The following is a 24,106-nucleotide window of genomic DNA, read 5'->3' on the forward strand; positions in this document are numbered from 1 at the left end:
ATAAATTCAGATCTGTTTTATGGCGCCGAAATGGGCTCTTGTACCTTTTTGGCTATCCCAGATAACCTCTAAGCGAATTAGCAAAACCCGGAGAGGAGAACCGCAACACATCCAGCACAGCCACGCAAAGATGCAGAAACAGTTATTTATTGAGACAGGACGATGTGCAGTGTTGTGAAAAACACAGCGGAGTCTATAATTAGGCTGTATGCTGTCTGAGGCTGTCTTTTATTCATGTCTCGCTGCTCATTCATCTTTTCTGCATAGCCATATTTTCTAGGCCAAGCTAATATCCCACTCGAGTTGTCATGCCAACAGATTAGCATGCCGTAGCGCGGTTCCACTAGGCTGCAGGAGAAACTGGGAGCATGTGACGCTGCGTGAATGTGAGTGTTTCTCCTCCGCTGGATCATAAGGTTCGGACCGGGCTTTAAAAATACACAAGTTGATGTTAAAGGAGTTTTCGTATTCAGCCTGACATGCAGTGCACCGTGGAAATACTGATGTCTGTTATTTTACCCAAACAAAACACATGGATCTGTTTAGCATGCGGAAACTATGCAGTAGATTTGTTTGTTCCAGTGGTTTAGGGGCATAAACTACTTTTCCTACTTCTGTTTACCTCAGCATAGCTGAACTGTTTACAACTCTATTTTTAGCACTGCTAATGCTAACTCTATTCAACTTACATACTTAAAGTCAAAATTATCGAACCATTAGAGACTACATATTGCAACCAACTGTTTACCCTCTTTTTTTCCTTTTTGAATATTTTTTATTGCATAATGAGGCTTTTAAAAAATATTATTTAAAGAGTTAGCCGGTTACATCCGGTTAGTCCGGATGTAAACAGTTAGCCCGTAACCTGCTACCATCCCGTTAGCAGGTAGCCTGCTAGACTAGATGGAAATTTGAAACTTGCCTATAATAATTTTGATTTATTTATTTCAAACAGCTTTTTAACAACAAGAAAAAAAGCAATCAATAGGACAGAGAAACTTTCATACATAAGCAGGGCCAAAATAATGTGTTTACCTCCACATTTCTGTTTGAAAAGGAGTAAGAAGTGAACACAAATCCTACCCCTTTTCTCAATTTAATGAAAAATATTACTTACTGGCTCAATAATTATCAAAATTTATAATTAAAACCATGTTATTCTACCATGTGCCAACATACTATGCTAAAGAGCCAACAAATAAATTATATTATATAGACAAAATAGTTACAAACTGACTCATAACAAGACAGGAAAATCTAAGGATAGTATTAATAACATGTATTTATATATAAACGTTAATTAATGTGCAAGGTACCATTTTTAAAACATGGATTTGACACTCCAAAAGACACATCTGTGTCCTCTAAAGTGGTCCAAACCGTGCAAACCTTAAAGAGACAGTTCAAAACACTGTTGTAATCTGTGGGATTGTATCCAACATTAATGAACGTTGCTTCGTCACGCTCTTTCAGTCTGTCCACGTTTCAGGAGTTTTCCTGTCGTAGCTCTGAAAATTACGCAGCATGATTTGCAGACCTGGAACCTGGTTCAGCTGGGGCCAGTTTATTTTTAGACTTCTTCTCTGCAAGTTGACCCATTTGGTTTGTTTTATAACTGTTTGCACTAGAGCAGACTGGCTGTGTAAAAGTCAGGCTGTCAGCACTGGCACATTTTTTTTTTTTTCTCCCCTGTCTCTCTGGAGTTTTCTGTGTTGCTCTCATTCCCACAGATCAGCACCACCACCTAAACATCAGAAATACAACACAGCAGGCAGACTGCTTATGTTACAGGCCACCATTTTGCGTGATGGTTTACATTCTTTAAGTTTGGCCTCATGAACAACGGGATGGTTTTGTCCCACAGGACAGGAACATGTAAACACAAGCTGTTATGCTGCACCAATTTATCAGCTTGTGTATGCGTTTCACAGAGGCTGAGAAGCTGTTTTTGGGTATTGTTGCCTTTTAGTTCAAACAATGTCAGTGATTTTATTTTATTGCCAGATCGGGAATAAACTGTGGAAGGAAAATAATGCACAATTTTCAAAAATACTAACATATAAAATGTACAAAATATGGCATACATCTGTATTCCCCCTCACTTGAAAATCTAGAGCAATTAATTGCCATCAGAAGTCACACAGTTAGTAAATAAAGTCTATCTGTGTGTAATGTTTGGTACTGACAGATGCTCTCCATACACTCTGACTGAGTGTGAGCTGTTTTGCTGGTCGAAACTTAAGCCAGAAGAGGTGCAGCTAAAAGTGACCAATTATGCACCTTCTGTTGGCCTGTAATGTAAAAATCGTGTTAAAATATTCTAAATGTGAAAAACTTGGGAGTGTGAAGGCTTTGTTCATTCCACAGATGCAGGAACGGTTCTGAAAGTGAGCTCTACTTTAGCATCAACTGCAAAAACTTTCATGTAAATTCACGTTCAGTTCAGAAGTTAATCAAGGCGTTTTTAAATGTTACCAACTTGCCCCAAAGTTTAGGACTGCAGACACAATTTATCCCACTTTCTGCAGGTTTAGTTAGCTGAGGTTTCTGTCTTGTTGCCTTTGCACACTTATAAATCTTTAAGCTGTCAGCTGCTCTTCTTCCTGCTTTATGCAGCTTTGATGTTTTATGCAGTCGGCTCTTCACAAACGCAGAAATACACACACGCATACATACTTGCTGGCATGCAGAAGAAGTTTCACTGCGCCACTTTTCTGGCCGCTTCCCAGCGCAGAGGGTTCTTCATCATTGTCCTGCCGTCTGCAAAAACAGAGAACATTCTGTGAGGGACTGAGATAAAGAGACAAACAATTTATGGTGCCGATTGTTCTGTCCGCTCACTCTGGAGATTTCGCTGTTTCCCTGTAAGCAGTCGGCCGGGGGTGGGGGGGCAGCACAAAGGGCCCCTCTGTGATCTGGCTTTTTCTCCTCATCCACAAATTCTGGAAAAAAGAAAAACTTTAATGCGTTTAGATGCATAGAGGTTAACTGTAGTGAATAAAAATGCACCGACAACGCTATTGATAAAAGAAGTTACACTATATTGCCTGGGATATTCTCTCAATCATCCAAGTTATTGGCATTATATAAATAAATTCAATTGAATGGATCACTTTCAAACCTCAGTGAGTTTCAACGTAGTTGTGCAATAAGTTCAGTCTTGAGCTTCTCTCTCTGCTGCATATTCCAGTCAGTTGTTAGGATTGTTGCAACTAAGTGTGAATAAAAGCAACTCAGCCTTGATGTGGCAGGCCATATAAAGTGATGGTAAGTTTCACAAATCGAGGGTGTTAGAGTGTCTGTGTCCATTATTATTGCTATACTGGTGGTCTTGCTATGTCATTAGCATTCCCTTTTAGGTCGTATATGTTTGCTCCTTTGTATTTAGTTTCCTGTATTCTTTTATTTTTGTATTTATCTCTCTTAAAACATTTGTCAGACTTTCCCCCTGTGGTTTTAGATCCTTTGAGTTTCTGTTCAGCCCATTTTGTGGTTATTTATTACGCTTCGTCATTGCTGCAGCTCTCCAGTATTTACGGTGCGTTCCATTTGTAGTCGGAACTTGGAAATTCCAACTTCACACCTCTCACTCGGAAATTGGATCAAACTCTGACTGCCCCAAGTTACGATGTGTAAGGCCCGACTTTGTGTTTCAATATGGCTGCTCCTCGCATCAACACTGGTAAGCTGTGGTAGGAACCTATTCATTTTACAAGGCACACTTGTAAGAGTGCATCTAAAACTCATGTTAAACGTAGTAGTGCCTGTAACTCCAAATTGAACAAATTAAAAGTGGTGTTTGCTGATGGAAAATAAAACTTAAAGCAATGTCTGTAAGAAGTTCTGCAAACAATGGCTACTTGGGCATCTCTATATTGACATCCCAACTTCTCCAAATATGTTGAATCTGACTTCAGCATTAAGCTCTTGAATGTTCACTGAAGTGAAGTTCAGCAGGAGATTCCTTTGGAATGAAGTAAAGCAGACACTATGGGACATGTCCAACATCAGTGTTTGACCTCAGAAATGCCCTTACGGGAGGATGTTCAGAACCTTCCAGAAATGCAGTCTCTATAGAAAGTGAAAACATTTGAAGCTCTTAAAGGGTGTCATATTAAACCCAATGAATTGAGAATGAGAGGAAACTCATCTGGGTGACTGAACTTTCATTTTACCCTTCAATATATTTGCACAGTGCTTTCAATGCTTGTATATAGGAGTGAAATAATCTCTTTGAAAGTCCATTTTGTTTGAGACGGGAATCTTTTTGGTTTTCTGTTTGTGTGAAATGGGTCAAAGTCTATGAATCCCACAACTGCACAGGCCTCCGCATAACCATGCAGCATAAGCTTGTTTTGAGCCGTGGAAGACTCATTAACCCCAGCAGCGTGCTGCAGTGACTCACCGGGCTGCTCGCTCCAACAGCTTCGCTCAACTCAAGGCTTCATATCTGCAGTTCACACATAAAACAACTATCTGTTTTTGGAACGGATAGACTTGGAGATCCGATTCTTCACCTCTGAGTTTTTGCAGTTCATGATGGCTATGAATATCTCGGCCTCAAGGTTTTTGTATTTGTAAAGGTCGTGTCACTTCTAACAAACTGTTGCTGTGTTTTGTGGACAGTGACTCAGTGGGTTTGTTCGGGCCAGTGACTCAGATTTTAGGTTTTGTTGAATGATGTATTTACTCTTTTTTTTTTCTCCATGTTTTTAATTTTGTTTAGTTTTATGTTTCCTCTCTCTTCTAAAGAAACACAACACTGATTTCTTTAGCTTAGCTAACGGCTGCAACATAAGGCAAACAGTCAATCGTTTTGGATGACATTAAAAAAAAAAAGCAACCACATCAGAAAAATCTTTGTCTTTTAAAATTTGCTTTGTTTTCATCTGAAATTTGAATCTTATTTCTTATCTTAATTTGCAGGTAGCACATTTCTGGGTTTTCTAGACTCAAATAAAGTTGCTAACTTTAAAACTGTACGTAGATTTGCCTTGTTCTGCCTGTTGAAAGTCCTTTCAGGTGTCAACCTGCTTCATACTTGGAATCTCATTATTACTTCTTGAATCATTATTAAGTCTCTATTCTTATCTTAGTCTGGAAGTTTGTTTCAACTCGCAGCTAAGCTAACGACACTTACCAGCTTTTCCATGCCTTGCCAGTCCTAATGCACCAGAACCGGAGTGCGTAGATATGCATCTCAACTTGGCCGAGAACAGAAATTAGCATACAGCGGTGTGTGCTGCTATTTTAGTCCAATTTGTCTTTGTTGTCTGCGCGCCGCTTGCCTTGAGCAGCACGTCCCTCGGAGAGTGGAGCCACAACAGAGTGGCTTTGATGCCGTGATGTCTGCAGGGCAGCGCGCTGTAAAATCTGCTGCAAGTCCTCCAGTGGATGGCCGAGCCTCCTACCAGTGCAGATTACTGCAAGAAACATGACTGACAAATTTATAGGCCTTTACAGTCGCATTACTATCATACAAACTCCCATATCTTATCATTTTTGAAGGTATAAATACTTTTTCAAGTTGCCGTAGTTGTATGAGCCGAGACCACATAGTAAAAAAAAAATTAACAGAACTGCTCTCGGCTTCAAAACAACTCACAGACGAGTGCAATTTCAGTCGATGTCTCTAAATTAAGCAGACGTGAAAGAAGAATCAGCCTCCAGTCAGACCATTACCAACCAGATATTGTGGGAACTTCAAATTCCGCCTAATCATCCACAGAAGAGAAGATCAAAGTGCTACTTATATCTCCTGCCTCAGGGTTTACTTTTTTCTTTTTTTTTTAATGCATGCAGATTTTAATTACGTCTTTATTTTTCATTCCTGTGATTTCTGTGAATCAACAGCACATCCCTGTTAGTCTGACAGCTCATGGTTGCGCTGCTCGTTTCAAATCAGGAGATGATGCCAGAAGAGGACATTTTTACTGCAACCAGACAGGAAGCACCAGAAATAAGAGACAGGGAAGAAGCTAATGGGTTGACATGACGGGTTAGAGCGGGACCAGGTGGCATAATCAGAGACTGAGGGTGAAAAAATATATATTTTTACCAACATGTTTTGCCATAAGCAGGAATAATTTATATAAAGAAGTAAAAAGGTTTTGACAAAACACCTGGAATCCCCTGAAACGAGGAAAACAGAAGCTGACTTGACCTGTTGTGCGTGCATGTATAGTAATCTTTCTGCTTCTGCCTGAAAATGATGTGCAAACTTGAGGAATCGTTTAAAATTCAGGAATCCGAATGAATAATTCATATATTTATCATCACAAACCCTCATTAACCAAACTCCAGACTTCTGGAGAAGCAAGTTGACTTGCTTCATGCTTTTCAAAAAATCTGTCGGTTCATTAAAACGAGTTCAGATTCAAATGTTGATTTTATTTACTCATTAAATACTTTGTGGAAACACAGACTCGCAGCTCCGGTATTTAATGGATTCATTTTGAGTGGAAGAAAATGCGCAAAAATCTCTGAGTGCCTTTCAGAAGCAAATCAACATTATGATGAAATTAGCTGTATTTCTTTATTCTCTGTAATATGTAAGATCTGCACAGCATTGCCTAAGCTTTCACATAATCATAAGTACGCAATTGCTATTAAAAAAACTTCTTCTGTTGTCTTGAAACAATCAAATGTTTAAAGAATGTGGGTCAATTTCACAATCTCGCTAGTGAATTTGGCAGAGTACGCTGAAATTCATTCCTCATATTAGAGATCGATGGACGCTGCACGTTGGAGATCGATTATCAACTTTTCCCTTTGGAGAGCATTTACTATATCTGGATCATCTGAAAGCGATTCGAGCATTAGAGACTGTGAATGTATTCCCTGGTGGAGCTGCTTTCTGTTTTCATCGTTTTGTGTGTGTGGCCTGTGGGTGTCATCATCGTCTCTGCCCTCAAGGTTATGGCGTTCAGACTCTCAGAGGAAGCAGATTACGTTTTAATCCAGACCGGAAAATAACACGCTCTCTCAAAACTGTTGTTATGCAAAGGAGATTTTTATTTTTTTAATTTATTGAATATATCGGACTGGAGGAAAGGATTCTGTCCCAGTAGGCTCGATTTTACTGTTGCACCGTTTGGCAGCGGAGTGATCTCGGATGATGCGGTTTAAACTCGCTGTGCCTTGAGTTCACATGCATGTGCGAGTGCGCAAATGTGCGCCGTCATGGTAAATTCATAAGTATTTAATTCATTATTCATGCTCTGCACATCAGCTTGCCGAACGTCGCACTCGTATAGAGATATACGAAGCGTTCCTGTTTGTGTTTGCAGCTGTCAGTCAGAATCAAACTCTCTTGTTTTGCTTTGTCTCTATTTTTCTTCACCTCCAGTCTCTTTTAGCACAAGAACCTCATTTATTCATGCTTCCGGGCCTGCAGCGCCTACTTTTTTTTTTTTTTTTTTTTTTTTTTAGAGCCAGCTGCCTCGAACGTTGTTTAAAAAATGAATGGACTCACTCGGCGACTTAACCAAAATAAATTAAACACATCATTGCCCTGCTGGGGCCGATCTCAAGTGCACTGACGAGGAGACGTTGAACTGTGCTTGATTCTGGTTCTGTGTGTTTTTCAGCTGCTTTCCTTGTTATTTACAGATGAAAACCAAATAATTTATTCTCGATTTAAAGCTTGTGCTTTCATTTTAGATTCCAGATTGATTAGCAACCCCAGTAAAGATGTACAAAATTGGTGAAAACGAGCCTTTTTTTTTCTTTTTTTTTACATTTAAACGTTTAAAAACCAGACCTTAAATTTCACTGCATTCACTATTTGATTGAACAGACTTTATTACAGATTCATTGGGAGATATGTGTTTTAAAAAAGAAGACTCTGACTATAGGAGTACTGAAAGTGGTCCAATACTTTAATTTCAAATTACTAAAGCCAAACCTGTCTGACCTGTGGGTGGCAGAAACTTTCAATCATTGCTTGAAGTATTGCAAGTAATCCAATGAAACAGGCTCAGATATTTAACAGATATTTAACCGGTTTCATATATTTATAAGAACTGTTTTTGACGTATTCACATTTTATGGAGAAAGTAAGCTGTAAGCTGCCACTTTTATTGTATTTTTTAAACATTCTTTTCTGTTTTTAGAACCAAAATGCAGTCGTGATCTAAACTTTGGATCATTTAGGTAGCTTCAAACCTATTTTATAGTTTTCAATAAAATGGTTTTCATGATGGAAACACAGAGATATGAAAAAGATACCAATATAGCGATAGTAATATAAGTAAATAAGTGTGGTTATTGCTAGTCTATTGGCACATTTATTCCATACAGCTTTACCACAGGCTGTAAGAACTTTTGCTTTTGTCCTCCCTCTCTAATAGTAAACTATGGGTTTCAGCTATTTTTTTATTTATTTATTTATTTTGGTAGCTTTAACCGTAACAGACTTTAAATCTGCTCTCGGCAGTGGAGATGAGACTAAATCCTACAGTCAAAATTAAGAGTTTTTAATGCAGTGACTGTGTTTGACCCGATCCCCCTGATATGTCTGCTTAGCAGATGTTATGTCTGGAAGAAAAGAAACGGCACTGAGAGAATCAGTGTTTTTCTTTTTTCTTTTTTTTTCTTTTCACCCGCAGTGATGTGAAATAATTTGGTCACCTTTCAAGAGCCTGTTAATTTTCCCAACATATTTGATACGTGTGGATATTTAATATTGGCTTCAACAATGCTTGGAAGGTTACGACCAACTTTTTAAAATTAAACTTTTTTTCAGAAAAATGCAGTTTTTGGTCAGGATGAGATTAGGACACCCCTTTAATTTCAAAATTGAAATATTTAAAAATGTTAAATCTCTGTTAGTAGCATTGGATGCTGTTTTATTTGCTCACAAATAACACTAGGAAGTGTTGCCCTTTGCATCACTACACTCATGGCAGATATACTACAACTTACGACAACACTTGGCCAAAATAGACCTTGAGAACTCTGAATCTTCCCAAATTAGATTCGGCCTCATGCATATTAATAAGGAGACTCTGAAGCACTTAAATATTCCTAAGCCTTTCGTTCCTCTCTCCGTCCTTTTGTCCTTGCCAGTGAGCAGAGTATCTGTCAGGCGCGGGCCTCTGTCATGGTCTACGACGACACCAGCAAGAAGTGGGTCCCCATCAAGCCGGGCCAGCAAGGCTTCAGCCGCATCAACATCTACCACAACACTGCCAGCAACACCTTCAGAGTGGTGGGCGTCAAGCTGCAAGACCAGCAGGTAGCCTGGGGAGTGACGTTTTCGACGCTACGGGAGGAACGCAACACATTTAGACCGTCCTAGACTCACACCGAGCGAGTCCTCTGAATTGCTGTGCGTTTACGTGTCTACAGTTTGCATTGTAGACACGTAAACGCATATTTACATGTGTTTGTGAAGATGGATCCACATTGTTGTATCTTTTCTGCAGTGGTGGAGTCCACCATTTTTATTTTAGTCCATTAGGTTTACGAGTCAGACTTTTTGGCTCTGGACTCTTGATCTTAGATTGAAATTATTTTAGAAACTTGTACAGGCCAGTTTGTTTACATGATGGGTTTTTAACTCCCCACTTTTCTCTTCTTCTTTTCCCTGCAGGTAGTTATCAACTACTCCATAGTGAAAGGCCTCAAGTACAACCAAGCCACCCCAACCTTTCACCAATGGAGGGATGCCAGGCAGGTCTACGGCCTCAATTTTGCCAGCAAGGAGGAGGCCACCACCTTCTCCAACGCCATGCTCTTTGCCCTCAACGTACTCAGCGCTCAGGATGGAGGTGTGGTCTCCCCTCTCTGCACCACACATGCACTTTGCACTCGGATAGGTTTGCTGCTGGTGCCCAGATGAACTTTTCATTCTGGAGGGAGGATGTTTTTCTAGGAATATGTAGTTTGGACAAAACAAAGTTAGGAAATATTAGACTCTTATTGATTATTGGGCCACATTGAAGTTTTGGTTTTCTGATAAAACATACATTTTAAAACTGCCTACAGTAACTTTATTACCCTAAATTGGGAAAAACTCTTCTATCCTACATAGAAAAGCATAGCCCATTATTTCCTTGCTAGCATGAAGTATAGCTATAGTTTTTAGTCTTAAAATGCTGCAGTTATGTGGCTTTGGTCGTTGCAAGATTTCATACGTCGTCATGGAGACACAAATACTAAAAAGTTATATTTTAAAATCTGATTCATGCTGATTTGTGCACATGGCTCTACTTTTATCCTTCATGTTCACACAAGTTCTTCAGTCTATTGCATCTCTTTAACAGCTGAAGTCTCTTTTATTTGCTATCAGCAATATCCTGAGACCTTAAGCATAAATCAGTGAAACTCCTAGACCATCTCCTAACTGCTGCCTGCATCATGACACAGCATCCTCGGCAAATGGGCCATAAATGCTGATCTAAGCAGTTCAGAGCAACCTGTTCAAGAGTGATAGTAGCTGTCAAAATGCAGCTAAGTTAAGCAACAGTGTCCTCTAAGTCTAACAAACTCTGGCTAATGGGTTTTTTCTTATTGACATAACAGAACAGAGTGCAATTGATAACATTAATTCAAGCTTTGGTTACACTGGGAGTCACCAGGGATTCATTGGAGCTGGAGTTAAGTCCTATTTTTTAAAACACTTCGTTAGCATAGCATGAGCATGTGAGATGTGCAGTTTGTCCTGCAGTAACTCTCTATTCATGCCTGAGTTAGTCACAAAGAGAGAGAGAGGCAAGTAGAACGAGACGGAGACAGAGTGACTTTCACAGCTTGCCACTCATTTCCCCAGCAGCAGTAGCAGCAGTGAGTGTCCCCCGTCGTCCCCCTCCAGCCTCTTAATTTGAATGAGTCATTGAGAAGATCTCCCCTGGGTCCCGTGCTAGAGAGCGGACCTTTTCATCTGCCTAATGACGTGGGGCGGCGGCGCAAAGAGGCTTGAGTGGCAGCAGCCACCGATAGAAATTACACACTATACAGAAAGCACAATATGAGTAAGTTTGATTTTTATAGCCACATTTTTGCACTGGAAGCAAAAAAATAAATAAATAAATAAAAAGACATAAACTCATTGACCTAGCATGAATGCTATAATACGAGAGTTATAGAAAAAAGATGTTTCTTTGCTGTTTAAACAGGTGTGTCTACTGCGCCCTCTGGTGGTGAGGTGGGTTCAAGCGTGACCTCGGGTCTTCACTGAGTTTGTGATGGATTTACTTAAGGAGTTTAATAAACCCACACAGAGATGTTGATTTTACTTTATTCAAATAAGATACCACAAAGATGTAAATTATCTTAATTAAATTACAGCTAGTCCTTTATAAGCTTATCTGTATAAATAACTAGGATCTCTTCTTTCATGTTATAGAACAATTAGCTCAAACTAAGAAAAAAAAAACAAGATGGCAGAATATATTGAAACCTGTACTTTCCAGGAACTTAAAGGTTACATTTCTGATTTGTAATTCAATAAAACCAGTAAGGACCTGGTCACTTCCGTACAAAATATCAAGTAACCAGTTCGCTTCATGGAGCAAGCAATTTAAAATTTTGAGAATGTGTCAGGGCTTTGCAATATAGCATATAAGTTAAATTGGGTGTATTTCATGGATGTAATGCATTTGACTATAAATCAATTTGAAAGAATTATTTGACTGGTAGAATATAAGAAAAATAATACTGGTAGTTATGACTAAGACTTTTCTAAAATTACTTACAACAAAAGTATTGTGTGCTAAATATAGCTGTAAAAGTTTTTTTGTTTGTGGATGAAAGACATAAAACAATCTTCCACCACTTCTCAGTTCTCAACATTTTCTGTACGCTTATGTTAATTTATTTAATGCATTTTTAACATTCAAATCTGCTAAGATGTGCATTTTATTGTACCACTGTGAAATATTACCGAGTTTGTCAAGCATGCATAGAATCGTGATGTTGATACATTATATTTCTTACTCTAAGCTGGTTGAATTTCATTTTGCAAACAAAAAAAATGATGCACTCTTAACATTATTATGCAGTAGTTTGCTGATGAGTGAGAGATGAAGCCGATATCTTTCAGAGAGGCTGGGTCTCTGTGCGCCTTCGCTGTGCAGCAGAGAGAAAATTCGACCTTTTGAAACATTAACCAGAGTTGCTCGCTACGCGGCTGCTGCTGTCGCTGCCGCTGCCGGTGTCATTTACATGAAGATGACAGACGATACCGTTGACTCAGTGGAGTAGACAGGAGGGCAGGTGAGGAGAGGAAGAAACATGGGGAGGGAGGTGATGGATGGGGACGATGATGATGATGATGAGGAGGAGTAAAGGCAGCTTAAGGCAAGAGATGGTCAGAGGAGAGTGTGTCTGTCAGTGTCTCTGTCTCTGCTACGGCCGGTTCCTCTTCTTCAGCATGTCATGTAGGTAAAAAAAAAAGAAAAAAAGTGTCTGCTGTGTTTCTGTCTGTGGTTAAAACTGTGCTTGATTTGTGTTTTTGAGTTTCCTTGTGTTTGTGTGGAGAAAAAACAACAACATTGGTTTGTGAAGAGCCAAAGCAGAAATTATTTACCGGGAAATGCCAATAGACCCAAGTTGACATTTGCCAAAACATTTGGATAAATGTTACAGTTACTTAATTAGAAAGTAGTAATTTGAAGTCCTCCGATTTCTTATTGAGCCTCTCATGACTGACACTGAGTAAAAGAAACATTTTCAAACCTGAACTAAATCTGTTAAACTACGGTTCTCAAACTTGCAAGAAGTAATTATTACTATCAATGATTTGCAAAGTGAATACAAAGACAAAAAGAAAAACGATAAAGAGTTGGTAAGCTTCAACAGCCAAAAAGATGAATTTCTCAGATAAATTGCAAAAATTATGTTTGGTTCAACAAAGATTAAAGGAAGTCTGGTGGAGAAAAGTACGAGAACTTCCAGTTTAAAACAGCAGCAGGGAACAGAAAACTATTGGGACAAAGCTGGTGACAAGTTCTGCTTAAATGGATCAGAGAATAACATCAAACCCAGTTTAATTAGATTATAATTTCCTGTTTAAAAGACCGATGTGCTCTGGGAGCAGGATAATTACTATTAACAATACAGGCAACATCATTTCTTTGGATTTTTTGGATTTTGTTCTTGGAAACACTTCCCACATGTTCACAAAACGGTACAGTTTGTGAAAATGGGATACAAACAAGTCAATATTTTTTAAATACAGTTATTAATAAGCTGTTGCTAAACACAGGCAGCCATGTTGGATTTAGAAGTCTGTCCTGGTAGGAAGAAAGCTATATCCTTCAAAATGTAACAAAGAATGTGCAGGCATTCGATCAAAATGCTGACGAAGGGACCAACGGAGGCAGATTAAAATATCCCAGTGCTAAATGTTGTATCAAGAAATGTCATCAGCATACAGCCTCATTTTTTCATAGTTTTGAGAGAGATACCAAAGAGACTAGAGCAGAGTACATCAGGCAGGGCGTCAAAATGATGAACATGTCAGTAAAGGTTAGAAACTCATTTCTTGTGTGTGTTTTAATAGTAAGTCTTTAACCTTTAACTGAATATGTGTATCTAAAAATAAACAGTTTGGCCCACTGCTGCACTTAACATGCAGAGCTGAGGAGAAGAGCTGAGTCTTGGTGCAGTGGGACTCACCTGGTGTCAGTGGGTCCACGACCAGCATGATAAAACTCCTTTTTGATACAACTCATTTTTGCCCGAGTATTTTAAGGGAAAATGCGACACATGCTTGAGATTACTGTGGCAATAGATGTTTGATGTTTTCACGTCACTTTCAAATCGTTTGATGCGACTGTATTCTGTTGGACATTAAATTAAGGGATTAAAAGTATTGCTCATGACTGACTCCTTTAAAAAAGACAGAGCTATGTTTTGGTGTTTCTGTCTTAAAAAACAAGAAGGAAAATGACTCCGCATGAATAAATACATGGAAACAAAGTTCTTTGTTTGTTTGTAAGGTAAACACCAGACCTACCAATGCTCACATGTCTTCAATCGGGTAAATCACCCGACACCAGGTTTGACTCGCGTCCTTTAATTTGGCCTGTGTTATTTTCGGATCTGTGTTACTTGATCAATGGGAGCCATTAGCCAAAGCCGCTTCCATCAGAGAGTAGTGACCCTGAAAGCCGTAGCGCTATTATGTAAAGCAACACTTTTCATTAGACGAGAACAGGACGTGGCGAATGTGAACATTTTTTTTTTTTTAGTTCTGCTTTGTTTCACAGCCCTCTGTCGAAAAAGAAATCCACGAGATCACAAAAGAGAAGCTGTGAAACACTTTAAAGATCCAATGATCACAATCGTACTTCATCCTAATACTTACTTCTTTAAAGAAACATTTTACGTATATATACGAATGTCTTCTTGATTCTTCGGTGACACATTTAATAACACCGCTGAGGGACTTCAGTCAAACTGGAGGCTTCATTGTAAAAAGACGACGAATCCCTCTGATTTTATTGTAATCCCTCAGCTTGAAGTGGCTTTTGCTCCCGTCTTATCGCGACTTGAAGTAATCACACACCCTATCTGGTTCTCCATCTGTAGATCTCCCTAATGGTGTTAAAGGGATTACATTGCAGGGGCCCTGCAGCACAAACCGTAAAAAGAAAAACAGACTTATTAGTCACTTTCATCCTACGATGCAGCTCATCGCAAACGTATTCATACCCCTTGAAGTTTTTTTTCCACTAATGTACAACGACAAACCTCAAGGTGTTCAAGTGGGATTTTATGTGATGGACCGACACAAGGCTGTGCATTTATATACAATGGAAAGTAGATGGTAAACTCCTCTCTGATTAATATCCTGTTAGCTTAGGTGGACGGCTGCGTCTTCATAAGTCTGCAGTTGTGCCAAACCCCTTGCTGTCATACTCCACATGAACTGGAAACCACGGATTGTTTTCCTTCCGTTTCTCAATCGTCTGCCGCTTTGTGTCGGACTATCGCAGAAATCCCAGCGGAACAAAATAAAGTTTTGTTGGTGTGACGTCGAAATCCTTCTGCAAGGCGTCTCGCGCTGCGGAACAAAAAGCCAAAGAGCACATCCCTCTGGTGTTTAACTTGCCTTCACAAGAGCTTGATGAATCAATCTGCGCTCATTTAAACTGCGGATTAGCATGCTTTTCACCCGGCATTAGTCAGTACCCCACAAAGAGGTGACATAATGGTTAACTCCTGCTTAATTCCCCTGTCACTTGGGTGGTTAATTGTCTCGACTGGCACTAATTATAATGAACATCCAAGGCGCTGGTGATGGATTGTTGAGCACAGTGTTGTTGCCTTATCCGTATTTCTCTCTCTGCCTTTTTGCTCTGGTTTGATTCTGCAGGTCCAGCTCTCCAGCGGCAGGTCCAGAACGGCCCCACTTCGGACGAGATCGACGCTCAGAGAGCGAGGTGAAACACATTCACTCGGACACACACTGACGTCAGCGCAGCGATGGCTGCAGCGTCAAAAAATAACACCTCTGGGTTTGGACTTGCTACTTGAGGCTGAAAAAACAAAAAAAAACATCTTATAAAACTTGCACTTTGTTTTTAGGTCCTGTTTTATTGGCTTGTTTAATAGAGTCAAATTTCTTACTTACATGAAATGTTACTGTGTGTTTTTTTTTCTATGTTTAATCAAAACAGGTCTGTCCTGTAAATGAAATCTTGTTAAACAATCCAATTATTTCACTGGATTATATTGATAAAAGGAAACTTGGAGAATCTGTTTTTTTTTATGCGTTTACTTGTTTTATCGTCGTTTTTTGAGATGCTGATTGATTCATTTCACACTATTAAAACAGGAAGGTGACAGAAAGAGAGAGCAAAAATATATGTCACAAAAATTCAGATGTATTTTCCCCCTCCCCATTTTTTTGTCTTTTTTGAATTAAAAAATGGATGATGCTAGTGCGTTCCTAAAGTTTTCCGTAACATTCTACTTAAAGTCTCGGAAATCAGAGAGGCAATTTGTGTATGTTTTTTTGGGGGTTAGGGGGATTTGCACTAGTGGCCTTATTTTGAACTATAATTTGACAGAAAAGAGGCTTGAAATCAAAATTTTGCAGTACATCCACGATTATAGCTTCCACACCAGCGTAACCACCTGGCAGCCATATTTTAACCATTTTTAATCAAGAATTAGACTACTTACATATGCCAAAAGAGAGACCTTTAAAAAAAACAACACAAACGAAGCAATGGAGCGACATAAAAAGATTCCTTTACAAACTTAAACATGATACAAATTTTATTTAAAATAAAGAGAATTCCAGTATTTTTTTTTTTTTTTTTTGCAACTGGTCCCAAAAACTGTTGAGCTACGACATTTGGCAAAAAGAAAAAGAAAAAAAAAAAACTTTTATATTAAGTGCAAAAGTAAACTTGGATGGTTTATTTAGCTGGTGCCTCTGTCAGGCAAAGGTTTGAAAAAAATATTTCAGGAAAAGGACTCAAAATCTTTCAAGATTTGTCAGATCTTTTTGTATCTATGAAAAACTGAAACATGAAGCCACTGGAAAGCGGTCCATCTGATCACTATTTGGTCAGAGAAGAATCAAATCATAAAACACTTTCAATCTCTTAACAATAAAGACATTCAGCTTTAAATGTGCATTCTTCCATTCAGTCCTCAGCTGTTAGTTTCTTAAAACCTGATCAGGTTATCCATCCATGTTCTATGCACAGTCATCCTGTCAGTCACTTATGTATAAATTTACACAGTAAAGTAAGACGAAATGTGAACAGTTACACTGAACCAAGACCTAAAATACGCTCCAGCTGTACCTGTGACTCTATCTTGCGTTATGATTAGTAAAAATATTGATATCACATAAACTGAATGAGTTGAGATCTGATTTTGCTGCCAGAAATGAGCAGCACTGACATTTCCTCAGCTTTGTGTTCATGCTGCAGCTCAGCTCTGCTAATAGGAAGCAGCCGTCTCCTGAGGAGAGGAAAACAGTCAGAGTGACACGGAGAAAACCAAACTGGAAAGGAAGAAAGGATTCTTGGCTATATTTAGAGCTCTGCAGCAGCGTTGTGACATTTTGAGGCACCGACATCTGAAACAGTTGCAGCTCATGGGTTCTGCTGCGTGCGCCGCCGTTGACTTGTAATAATCACAATTGAGAAAAAAGATGGATGGGCGACTGAGAGATTTCTTCTCTCCCTTCGCAGAATCACAACTGGCTCTTTTCGTTTCGGTTTCAGTTTCCCAGCTCGCTGGCTGATCTGATCGCCAGATCCCAGGTTTTAGAGGGACACGCACGTTGTAGAAAATGGAGTAGATTCCATGTCTGCTGAACTATTCCCAGGATCGGAGCTGCGATCGTGGCGGGAGATTGTCTCCGCTGTCACATCAGATGCTCTGCTGTCTCAGCTCGTCTCCCGTCCAACTCACAGCTGGATGACTCTGCTTCCTCCCCACGAGCCGTCTCCTTCCCTCCCCTCCTAGGGTGTGACATACATATGCTTTGTGCATTATAAAAGAGCGCATGTCACAAAAAGACGGAATGAAAATGTGATTTTAATAAGGAAGAACTGTGGAGATGAAGGGGAGAGCGATGCCTTGGTTGGCAGATGTTTTCCAAAATGTCCAGTCAACTGGACGTTTTAAATCATCTAAACGAATGTTTTCTCCAGAATGGTCGAGACGGCATCTTGCTTGTTTAAATTGCAAACAAATTTTTTATTATTATTATTATTATTTAAACACCAAAATCAGGAAGTTGCAGAAATACCTGGATTTACTCAAAACACTTCTGCTTTAAATGATGTCTGTTTTGTTTCAAATGCACAATTTATATATTAGTTGTTAATCTTTAACTTGTTTATTTATCCCAATGCCAAAACAATGTGGCATTGAGCAAGATATATATATATATATATATATTATTTTTTTATTTTTTATTTTCACATTAAATCGACTTATCAAAAGATATAGATGGATAAAATCAACAACAGGTAGACCGGGAAATTATTTTCGGAGGTTTGTTGGAGAACAGCAGCGTCATGGCAGCCAGGAAACAAAGCGGACAGGTCAGGGAGGAAGTAGTGGAGACTTTAAATCTGAGATAAGAAAATAAAAATCCAAATTTGGAACATCTTGTGGAGCTTTGCTCAATCCGTTATTATCATCATCATCAAACTCAGTAGAGTTTAGCCCAACTGCAGACCTACCCTGAAAACACTATCCCCGCAGTAGAACATGGTGGTGGAGGCATCATGCTACGGGGATGCCTCTCTTTTGTACTGGAGCAAAAAAATTCAGGAGGTTTGAGTTCAGCTCTACAGATCCTCAGCTGTTCGTGTGAAGTGGTTGTCTCAACTGTTTTGGTGCTGGAATTGAATCAAATATTCAATGATTATGTTTTTGTTTTTTTTCGGATGATGAATTAGCAGCTGTGTTTTCTCCATTTGCCTTCAGGCAGATGATGGAACAGCAGCAGCAGCTGCAGGCGCACATGGAGCGGGAACGACGGTCCTCCAACTCAGGTACACACACACACACACACACACCGAAGACACTTAAAGTTTCTACTTTCTCACTCACACAAAACAAGTGAATTGAAACCATCATTAGCAGCATCCGGAGGTAAATAAAACGTCTTCTTCACCTTTGACTTGATGTTTCCAGGTTCTCCTTTCCAAGGCCACCCTGCTGTGCTCTCCGTAGCCCCACCTGTAGTACCTCCACCCGTAAACATGGGCGGCCCTCCCCCTCCTCCGCCGCCACCGGGCCCCCCGCCGCTGTCAGCGGTGGCCCCTCCTCTTCCTCCTCCGCTGCCTATAGGAGGAGGCAGCCAGGGGGACGAGGGCCCCGCGCCAACCGGCCTCGCCGCAATGATCGCTGGAGCCAAACTTCGCCGTGTCCAAAGGGTAAGACTTATTCATGGGGGTTTTTTTGTTTTCTTTTTTTGATGACACATACGATGAATTGTTCTTTTGGTCATGATCGAGAAGCCGTCTAAAGTAAGTTCTGTGTGTCAGCCTGAGGACGGCTCTTCAGGTACCAAAAATGAAGCCAATCGAACGAGTGGAGGAAGTGGAGGACTGATGGAGGAGATGAACGCTCTCCTGGCCCGAAGGTCAGAGCAATCAACCCCAAAAAAATCCTCCTTTCTTTTCTTTCTTTCTTTTTTCACTTCTCTCTCTTTTTTCTCAGTTTATTGGTCTCAAGTGGCTTTTATATTTGGTGCAGTCTATACAAAAAAAAGAAGCTAATTTTTTTTAAAGGTTTCTTTCTGTCTTTCTTTCCTTCTATCTGTCTGTCTGCCTTCCTTTCTTTCTTTCTATCTTTTGTGTCCATGGTCTGTTTGACAAATAAAATTGCCATTTACTTATTTAGGTGAAATATGTCATTCTTAATTGAGGCTTCTTCTTTCCTCCAGAAGGAAAGCGGCTTCAGAGAAGCCTGACGACAGCCAAAACGTAAGTGGACCAGCAGCAGCAGCAGTGATGGATTGAAATTGTTCTAAATGTCAGTCAAAGCTATACAGTCGATGACGATGGTGGTGATTACACAATCAAAACGGCGTCACTTGTCAGTGCTTGCTGAGTTAAATGAAGATAAATGTAATTCCAGTGCAACGAAGCTGAAAAGCCATATTTTTTTCCTCCCACGTTTTACTCCAGGATGATGCAAACTCTTCGTCGCCCAACACTCGGGGTGCGCAGAATTCCACAGGTAGGAAACAACGTTAGAGCTGCACAAGCTGCTATTTCGCCAATCATCTGATTATCCTGCAGCAGGGAAAAAAAAAGAAATAATCACATTTTGCTTTTGTCACACAGACGGTGCGAAGAAGCCCTGGGACCGAGCGAACTCTGCAGACAGGTCGATGGTTTCGAGGTGAGAGCCGGGGAAGCTCAAACAGCAGCAGTCAGCGAAACAGATGATTTCCTAAAAAAAGAAACATTTTTTGTCCCACAGGTTACGAACAGCAGGAAGTGTCAGCGACACAGACTCGTTAGATCTCGACAGGATGAAGCAGGTGGAGTAAAACCAAACTGCTCAAACTGCATGGCAGCACAAAGGGAAAACCGACACGATGCTAAATACGCTGGTTTATATTCAAAGTAAAAACTGTCTGTTCGCCACAGTTTTTACTTTTAAAGCCAAATGATAATCCACGCATCACCTCGATTACGTGACGTGTTCTCATTTGTTTTCTGTGAACTTCTGTTTCTACTGTACATAAAAAGAATGTCAATTTCTTGTTCTACAGGAAATCTTGGATGAGGTTTTCCGCGAACTGCACAAAGTGAAGGATGAAATCATTGATGGTGCGTTTCTTTTTTACACCCATGCCGCTGGAATGTTACACCCGGTTGGTTTGCACCAGTCTAACTGGTTATGTGGTTTTGTAACCACTAGGTTGCACTAGATACTTAGAAAAGTAAATGTAGCAATTTAATAACTTGGTCTGAATGCTTGCAGTAAGTCCAGTTCATGTCATAAAATCAAATAGATGTAATTTTGAGCAGAGCTGTGGTAGTTGGATAGAAAATCTGCATTTGTAATGAGCAATAAATAATAATTAGTATAACATGTTTGAGAAATCTGTATAAATACATAATTAAACAAAACTTAACATGGGCAATTAAGCAATAATGTTCAATTATTGTTTAAACCTGTTATATTGGCACATTTTAGTAAAGATGTGCAAAAAGCCGCAAAGGTATTTGTTTTATTCCAGCTGTATTTTCCACTGAAAAACTGGCCCAGTTCGCTAAAGCGAGATTATTGTCCTCCCACTGAGCATCATGGCAACACAGACTTAGGGCCTCATCCAGCCTTGTTTGTAGCCATTTTTAAGTTTTGAAAATAACTACATCGACACCAGATATGGACAGTTTTAGATGAGTAACTATCTTGTTATTGTCCAGTCCCCAGAAGAGCAATATAAGCGTTTTAGCTCAAAGGCGCGTTCGCTTGTCTTTACCGATAATAGAAATATGGATTTCTGTTAAGAAATCCATAAGTTTTTTTTTTTGTTTTTTTTTAATTTTCTGATAAACTAAAAGTAGTAAAGCATAAATTTAAAAAGTGCTTCAGTTTCATTTGTCCTAAAAGGATTTTTAAGGAAGCTAAGAATTGTGGGACCACAAAAAAAAAAAAGAGAAAAACAAGAAGAACAATTAGAGATGTTGTTTTAACCCGGAGGCCGAAGTTAGCTGCTTCTCCAAGCCTTGCAGATTTTTGCCATCACATCAGCATCCATGTTGCAACATGTTTTCATATGAAACATTGTTCCATAAATGCCTAAAGTCAAACAGTGATTACAGTGGCGTAGAGGTTTATTAGAGTGTTTGCATAAACAGGTAGGATTTTTTTTTCTTTAGATTGGAAGTAAAATGGCAGGTTCCCTGTAGTCTCACTACATCTCCAGATGCGAGGGGAACGGTTTTATTTTTACCGAAGCCTCTCGGAGAGCAAGATCGCAACATGCTGACTGCACATGACGTCCTGCGTCAAAACATGAGAAATGTCCCTTTAAAATCGATTGTGTCTGTCTTGACAGAAACCTGCCTGCAGTTTAACCCCAACTTATTTCCCCGTCTTCTCTCTCCACACAGCCATTAGAAATGAACTCAGTCGAGTTAGCACGACATAAACTTTGAGAGCTGAATCGCTTTCTCAAACCATTGCCCCCTGCAGCCGCTGCTGAGGCCCTGAAGACGACGAGGAGGAAGAGGAGAAGTCAGGAACAGAGGCCCAAACTGTGACATCCAGTCGTCGTGTTCAGCGATGCGGCGCCGTTACTGTAATGCCTCGGCCGCGTCTGCGTAACATTTGGTTTGTTTGTTTCTACCGTGAAAAAGGGCCACATTCTCGCACTGATTGCTCCGTTTTGTTAACATGTTTCGTCTGTTTGTCTGCCCGTCTCTCCTCTCTGCCTTTGGTCCAAAGGAAATTTATGAAATACAAAATTATTTTATTGGATTTTTTTGTTTTTTCTTTTTTTTTTCTTTTTGGAGTTTATTTGAAATATTTTTTGTTAATATAATTTTTCCATGATTATTATTATTTCTATCATTCTAATGATAAAATGATAGTAACGATGTTTTCTTGCACATCAATGTAAGTCGGGGATTTTTTTTGTATTTTATACATTGTTTATATTAAGTTTCGTTTGAGTTACATTCACAAGCAGTCCCTTTTTTTTTTTTTTTGCTTTTCACCACCTGACCTGAAATATTATAATTGTTTAATTTTTCTTTTTTTGTTATTTTTCCCTTTCACCAACATCAAGTACATTTGGAACCACCACAGAAACTTTTTTAAAAAAAGAGAGAAGAAAAATAGCCTTCAATGTGAAACCAAGAACAAAAATAAACTTCTTTTGATAATGCAATCTTCTGAGGTAAAAAAAATAAATGAATAAATAAAAACAAAACACCAGAGTTTTTGTGATCTTGTTGTTAATAAAAAATGTTTATTGGCTGCAAAGATACGGTGCAGTATTGTTCATTTTATTGTCTCCCTTTATGACAAAGTGCTTCCTGGTTTGAGGAGGGGAAAAAACAAAACGAGTTTCAAATGAATTCAAATAAAACTGTGAACAATGTCTTGGATGAATCGGTGTCTTGTTTTTTGTGCGTTTTGTTTTGGTGATTAAACAAGGATCACAAAATTACACCTGGTGCAAATCAAGAATGAAGGCAACAACTGAGCTACTCGCATTTATGTCTTTAATATTTAAGGTTGAAAACAGTTACAATGCAGTAGCATGCAAATAACTTACATAAAATATAAATAAAGAAATGGGCTAAGTGAGTCAAATACAAACATCACTCAACCCAGTACGGAGGAACAAAAGTGACTTGGTGATTTAAATGAAACTGGAAACATACAAAAAATAAACAAATGTGTCCATAATCATTTATCTGTCATTATTTTTCTTACATACTTTATTATAAGAAAATAATTGCGTAAATCATTTGAATATTAAATATGTTAAAGACATATTTTAATGTTAGTTATCACAGCATTCATTTGATAATTTTATACAGTGCATGTGGGTGCAGTGGTTTATGAAACTATTTAAACAACCAGAAAGGTAAACTAGTGAATGCTCAAATCTGATTCGCTAACGCGCACTTCAGACCGATCACCTTTAACTAGCAGTCTTAGCTCCACCCACTGACTTTCAGGGGTTAGTCTGGCAGACAAATGATGCTGTGCAACAAAATGACTGTTTTGTAACTAAAAAAACATTTTATTGAGTATATCTTTAATTAAATGTATGTATTTATGTCAAATTTTTATTCTCTAAAGATAGAATAAAGTAATTAATCAGTGATTTATTCATCTGTGACACTTTTGACCCTGAATAATTTGATTAGATTTGGTCAAGTGAGTGGTGCAAACTCTGTGGTTGTTAATGTAACTGGTCTGATGTTATCTTGTGCAGTCATTGTTATGGTTTCTTTAATAAGGAACAGTAAAAGTTTAAATAATAGCACTGTGCAAAGTGCAGACACATTTTGCAAAGTAATAAAGAAACTCTTAAATGATAATTATGTGATTTTAAAATATAATAAACTTCAACATTAAAATACAAAAATATATTTATTAATTATGTTATTGGTGTATTTAATTTATCCATTTCTGATTTCATGAAATTGTCACATATGTGCATTTAGTTATTTTTATTCAATGTGTGGCACTTATGGTCTTCCATATACTTAATTAGAGGAAGATTTTTTTTAATCATTGGAGGTTTAACTATAATTATGTTTTTTGATTAAAAGAGATAATTTTATTGACATGCTGCATATATATCGGATAAGCATAAATTACATATATAAAATTAAATACATAAAAATATTCCAGACATGTTGGGCAATCAGAAGAGTTAAATAAAATAAAAAACTTTTTTTTTTTATTGCGTTAAATGAGAGAAGATGTGAAGTGTGATCAACATCGTATGCCAAGTAAGTTAACTGTATTTACACATATTTTTTAGATGAATTATGAACATCGTGAAACTCGTCGGATATTTTAACAGCCACATAGCTTGGAATCCCCCCTGGATCCCCATGCCACAGCAAACCCGTTCTCGCTGAGCTCACTGAAATCTCGCGATTATTGCATATGACAGAGCATAGTGGCGACG

General features: G+C 38.8%; 1 protein-coding gene across 3 annotated transcripts in view; it reads left to right on the plus strand.

The window, feature by feature from the left end:
- evlb (Enah/Vasp-like b) overlaps positions 1-22,555 on the plus strand; it is a 36,680-nt gene extending 14,125 nt beyond the window's left edge. The window contains exons 1-13 of one of the 3 annotated variants that reach the window (XM_088001787.1): positions 143-386; positions 9,070-9,238; positions 9,596-9,773; positions 15,326-15,392; positions 18,412-18,479; positions 18,622-18,863; positions 18,975-19,072; positions 19,376-19,415; positions 19,620-19,671; positions 19,779-19,836; positions 19,918-19,978; positions 20,213-20,270; positions 21,564-22,555. In XM_088001787.1, coding sequence (XP_087857913.1) covers positions 9,104-9,238; positions 9,596-9,773; positions 15,326-15,392; positions 18,412-18,479; positions 18,622-18,863; positions 18,975-19,072; positions 19,376-19,415; positions 19,620-19,671; positions 19,779-19,836; positions 19,918-19,978; positions 20,213-20,270; positions 21,564-21,601 — 1,095 coding nt within the window. In that variant the 5' untranslated portion in view covers positions 143-386; positions 9,070-9,103 and the 3' untranslated portion in view covers positions 21,602-22,555. Of the gene's footprint in view, positions 1-142; positions 387-9,069; positions 9,239-9,595; positions 9,774-15,325; positions 15,393-18,411; positions 18,480-18,621; positions 18,864-18,974; positions 19,073-19,375; positions 19,416-19,619; positions 19,672-19,778; positions 19,837-19,917; positions 19,979-20,212; positions 20,271-21,563 lie in introns of those variants that run through there. The other 2 variants (XM_088001789.1, XM_088001788.1) reach the window with 2 other exon arrangements.
- The last annotated feature ends 1,551 nt before the right edge of the window (positions 22,556-24,106 follow it).

Source organism: Poecilia mexicana, unplaced genomic scaffold (genome assembly GCF_051168715.1).
Source record: "Poecilia mexicana isolate PSO_F unplaced genomic scaffold, ASM5116871v1 scaffold_21, whole genome shotgun sequence".
Classification (NCBI taxonomy): Eukaryota; Metazoa; Chordata; class Actinopteri; order Cyprinodontiformes; family Poeciliidae; genus Poecilia; species Poecilia mexicana.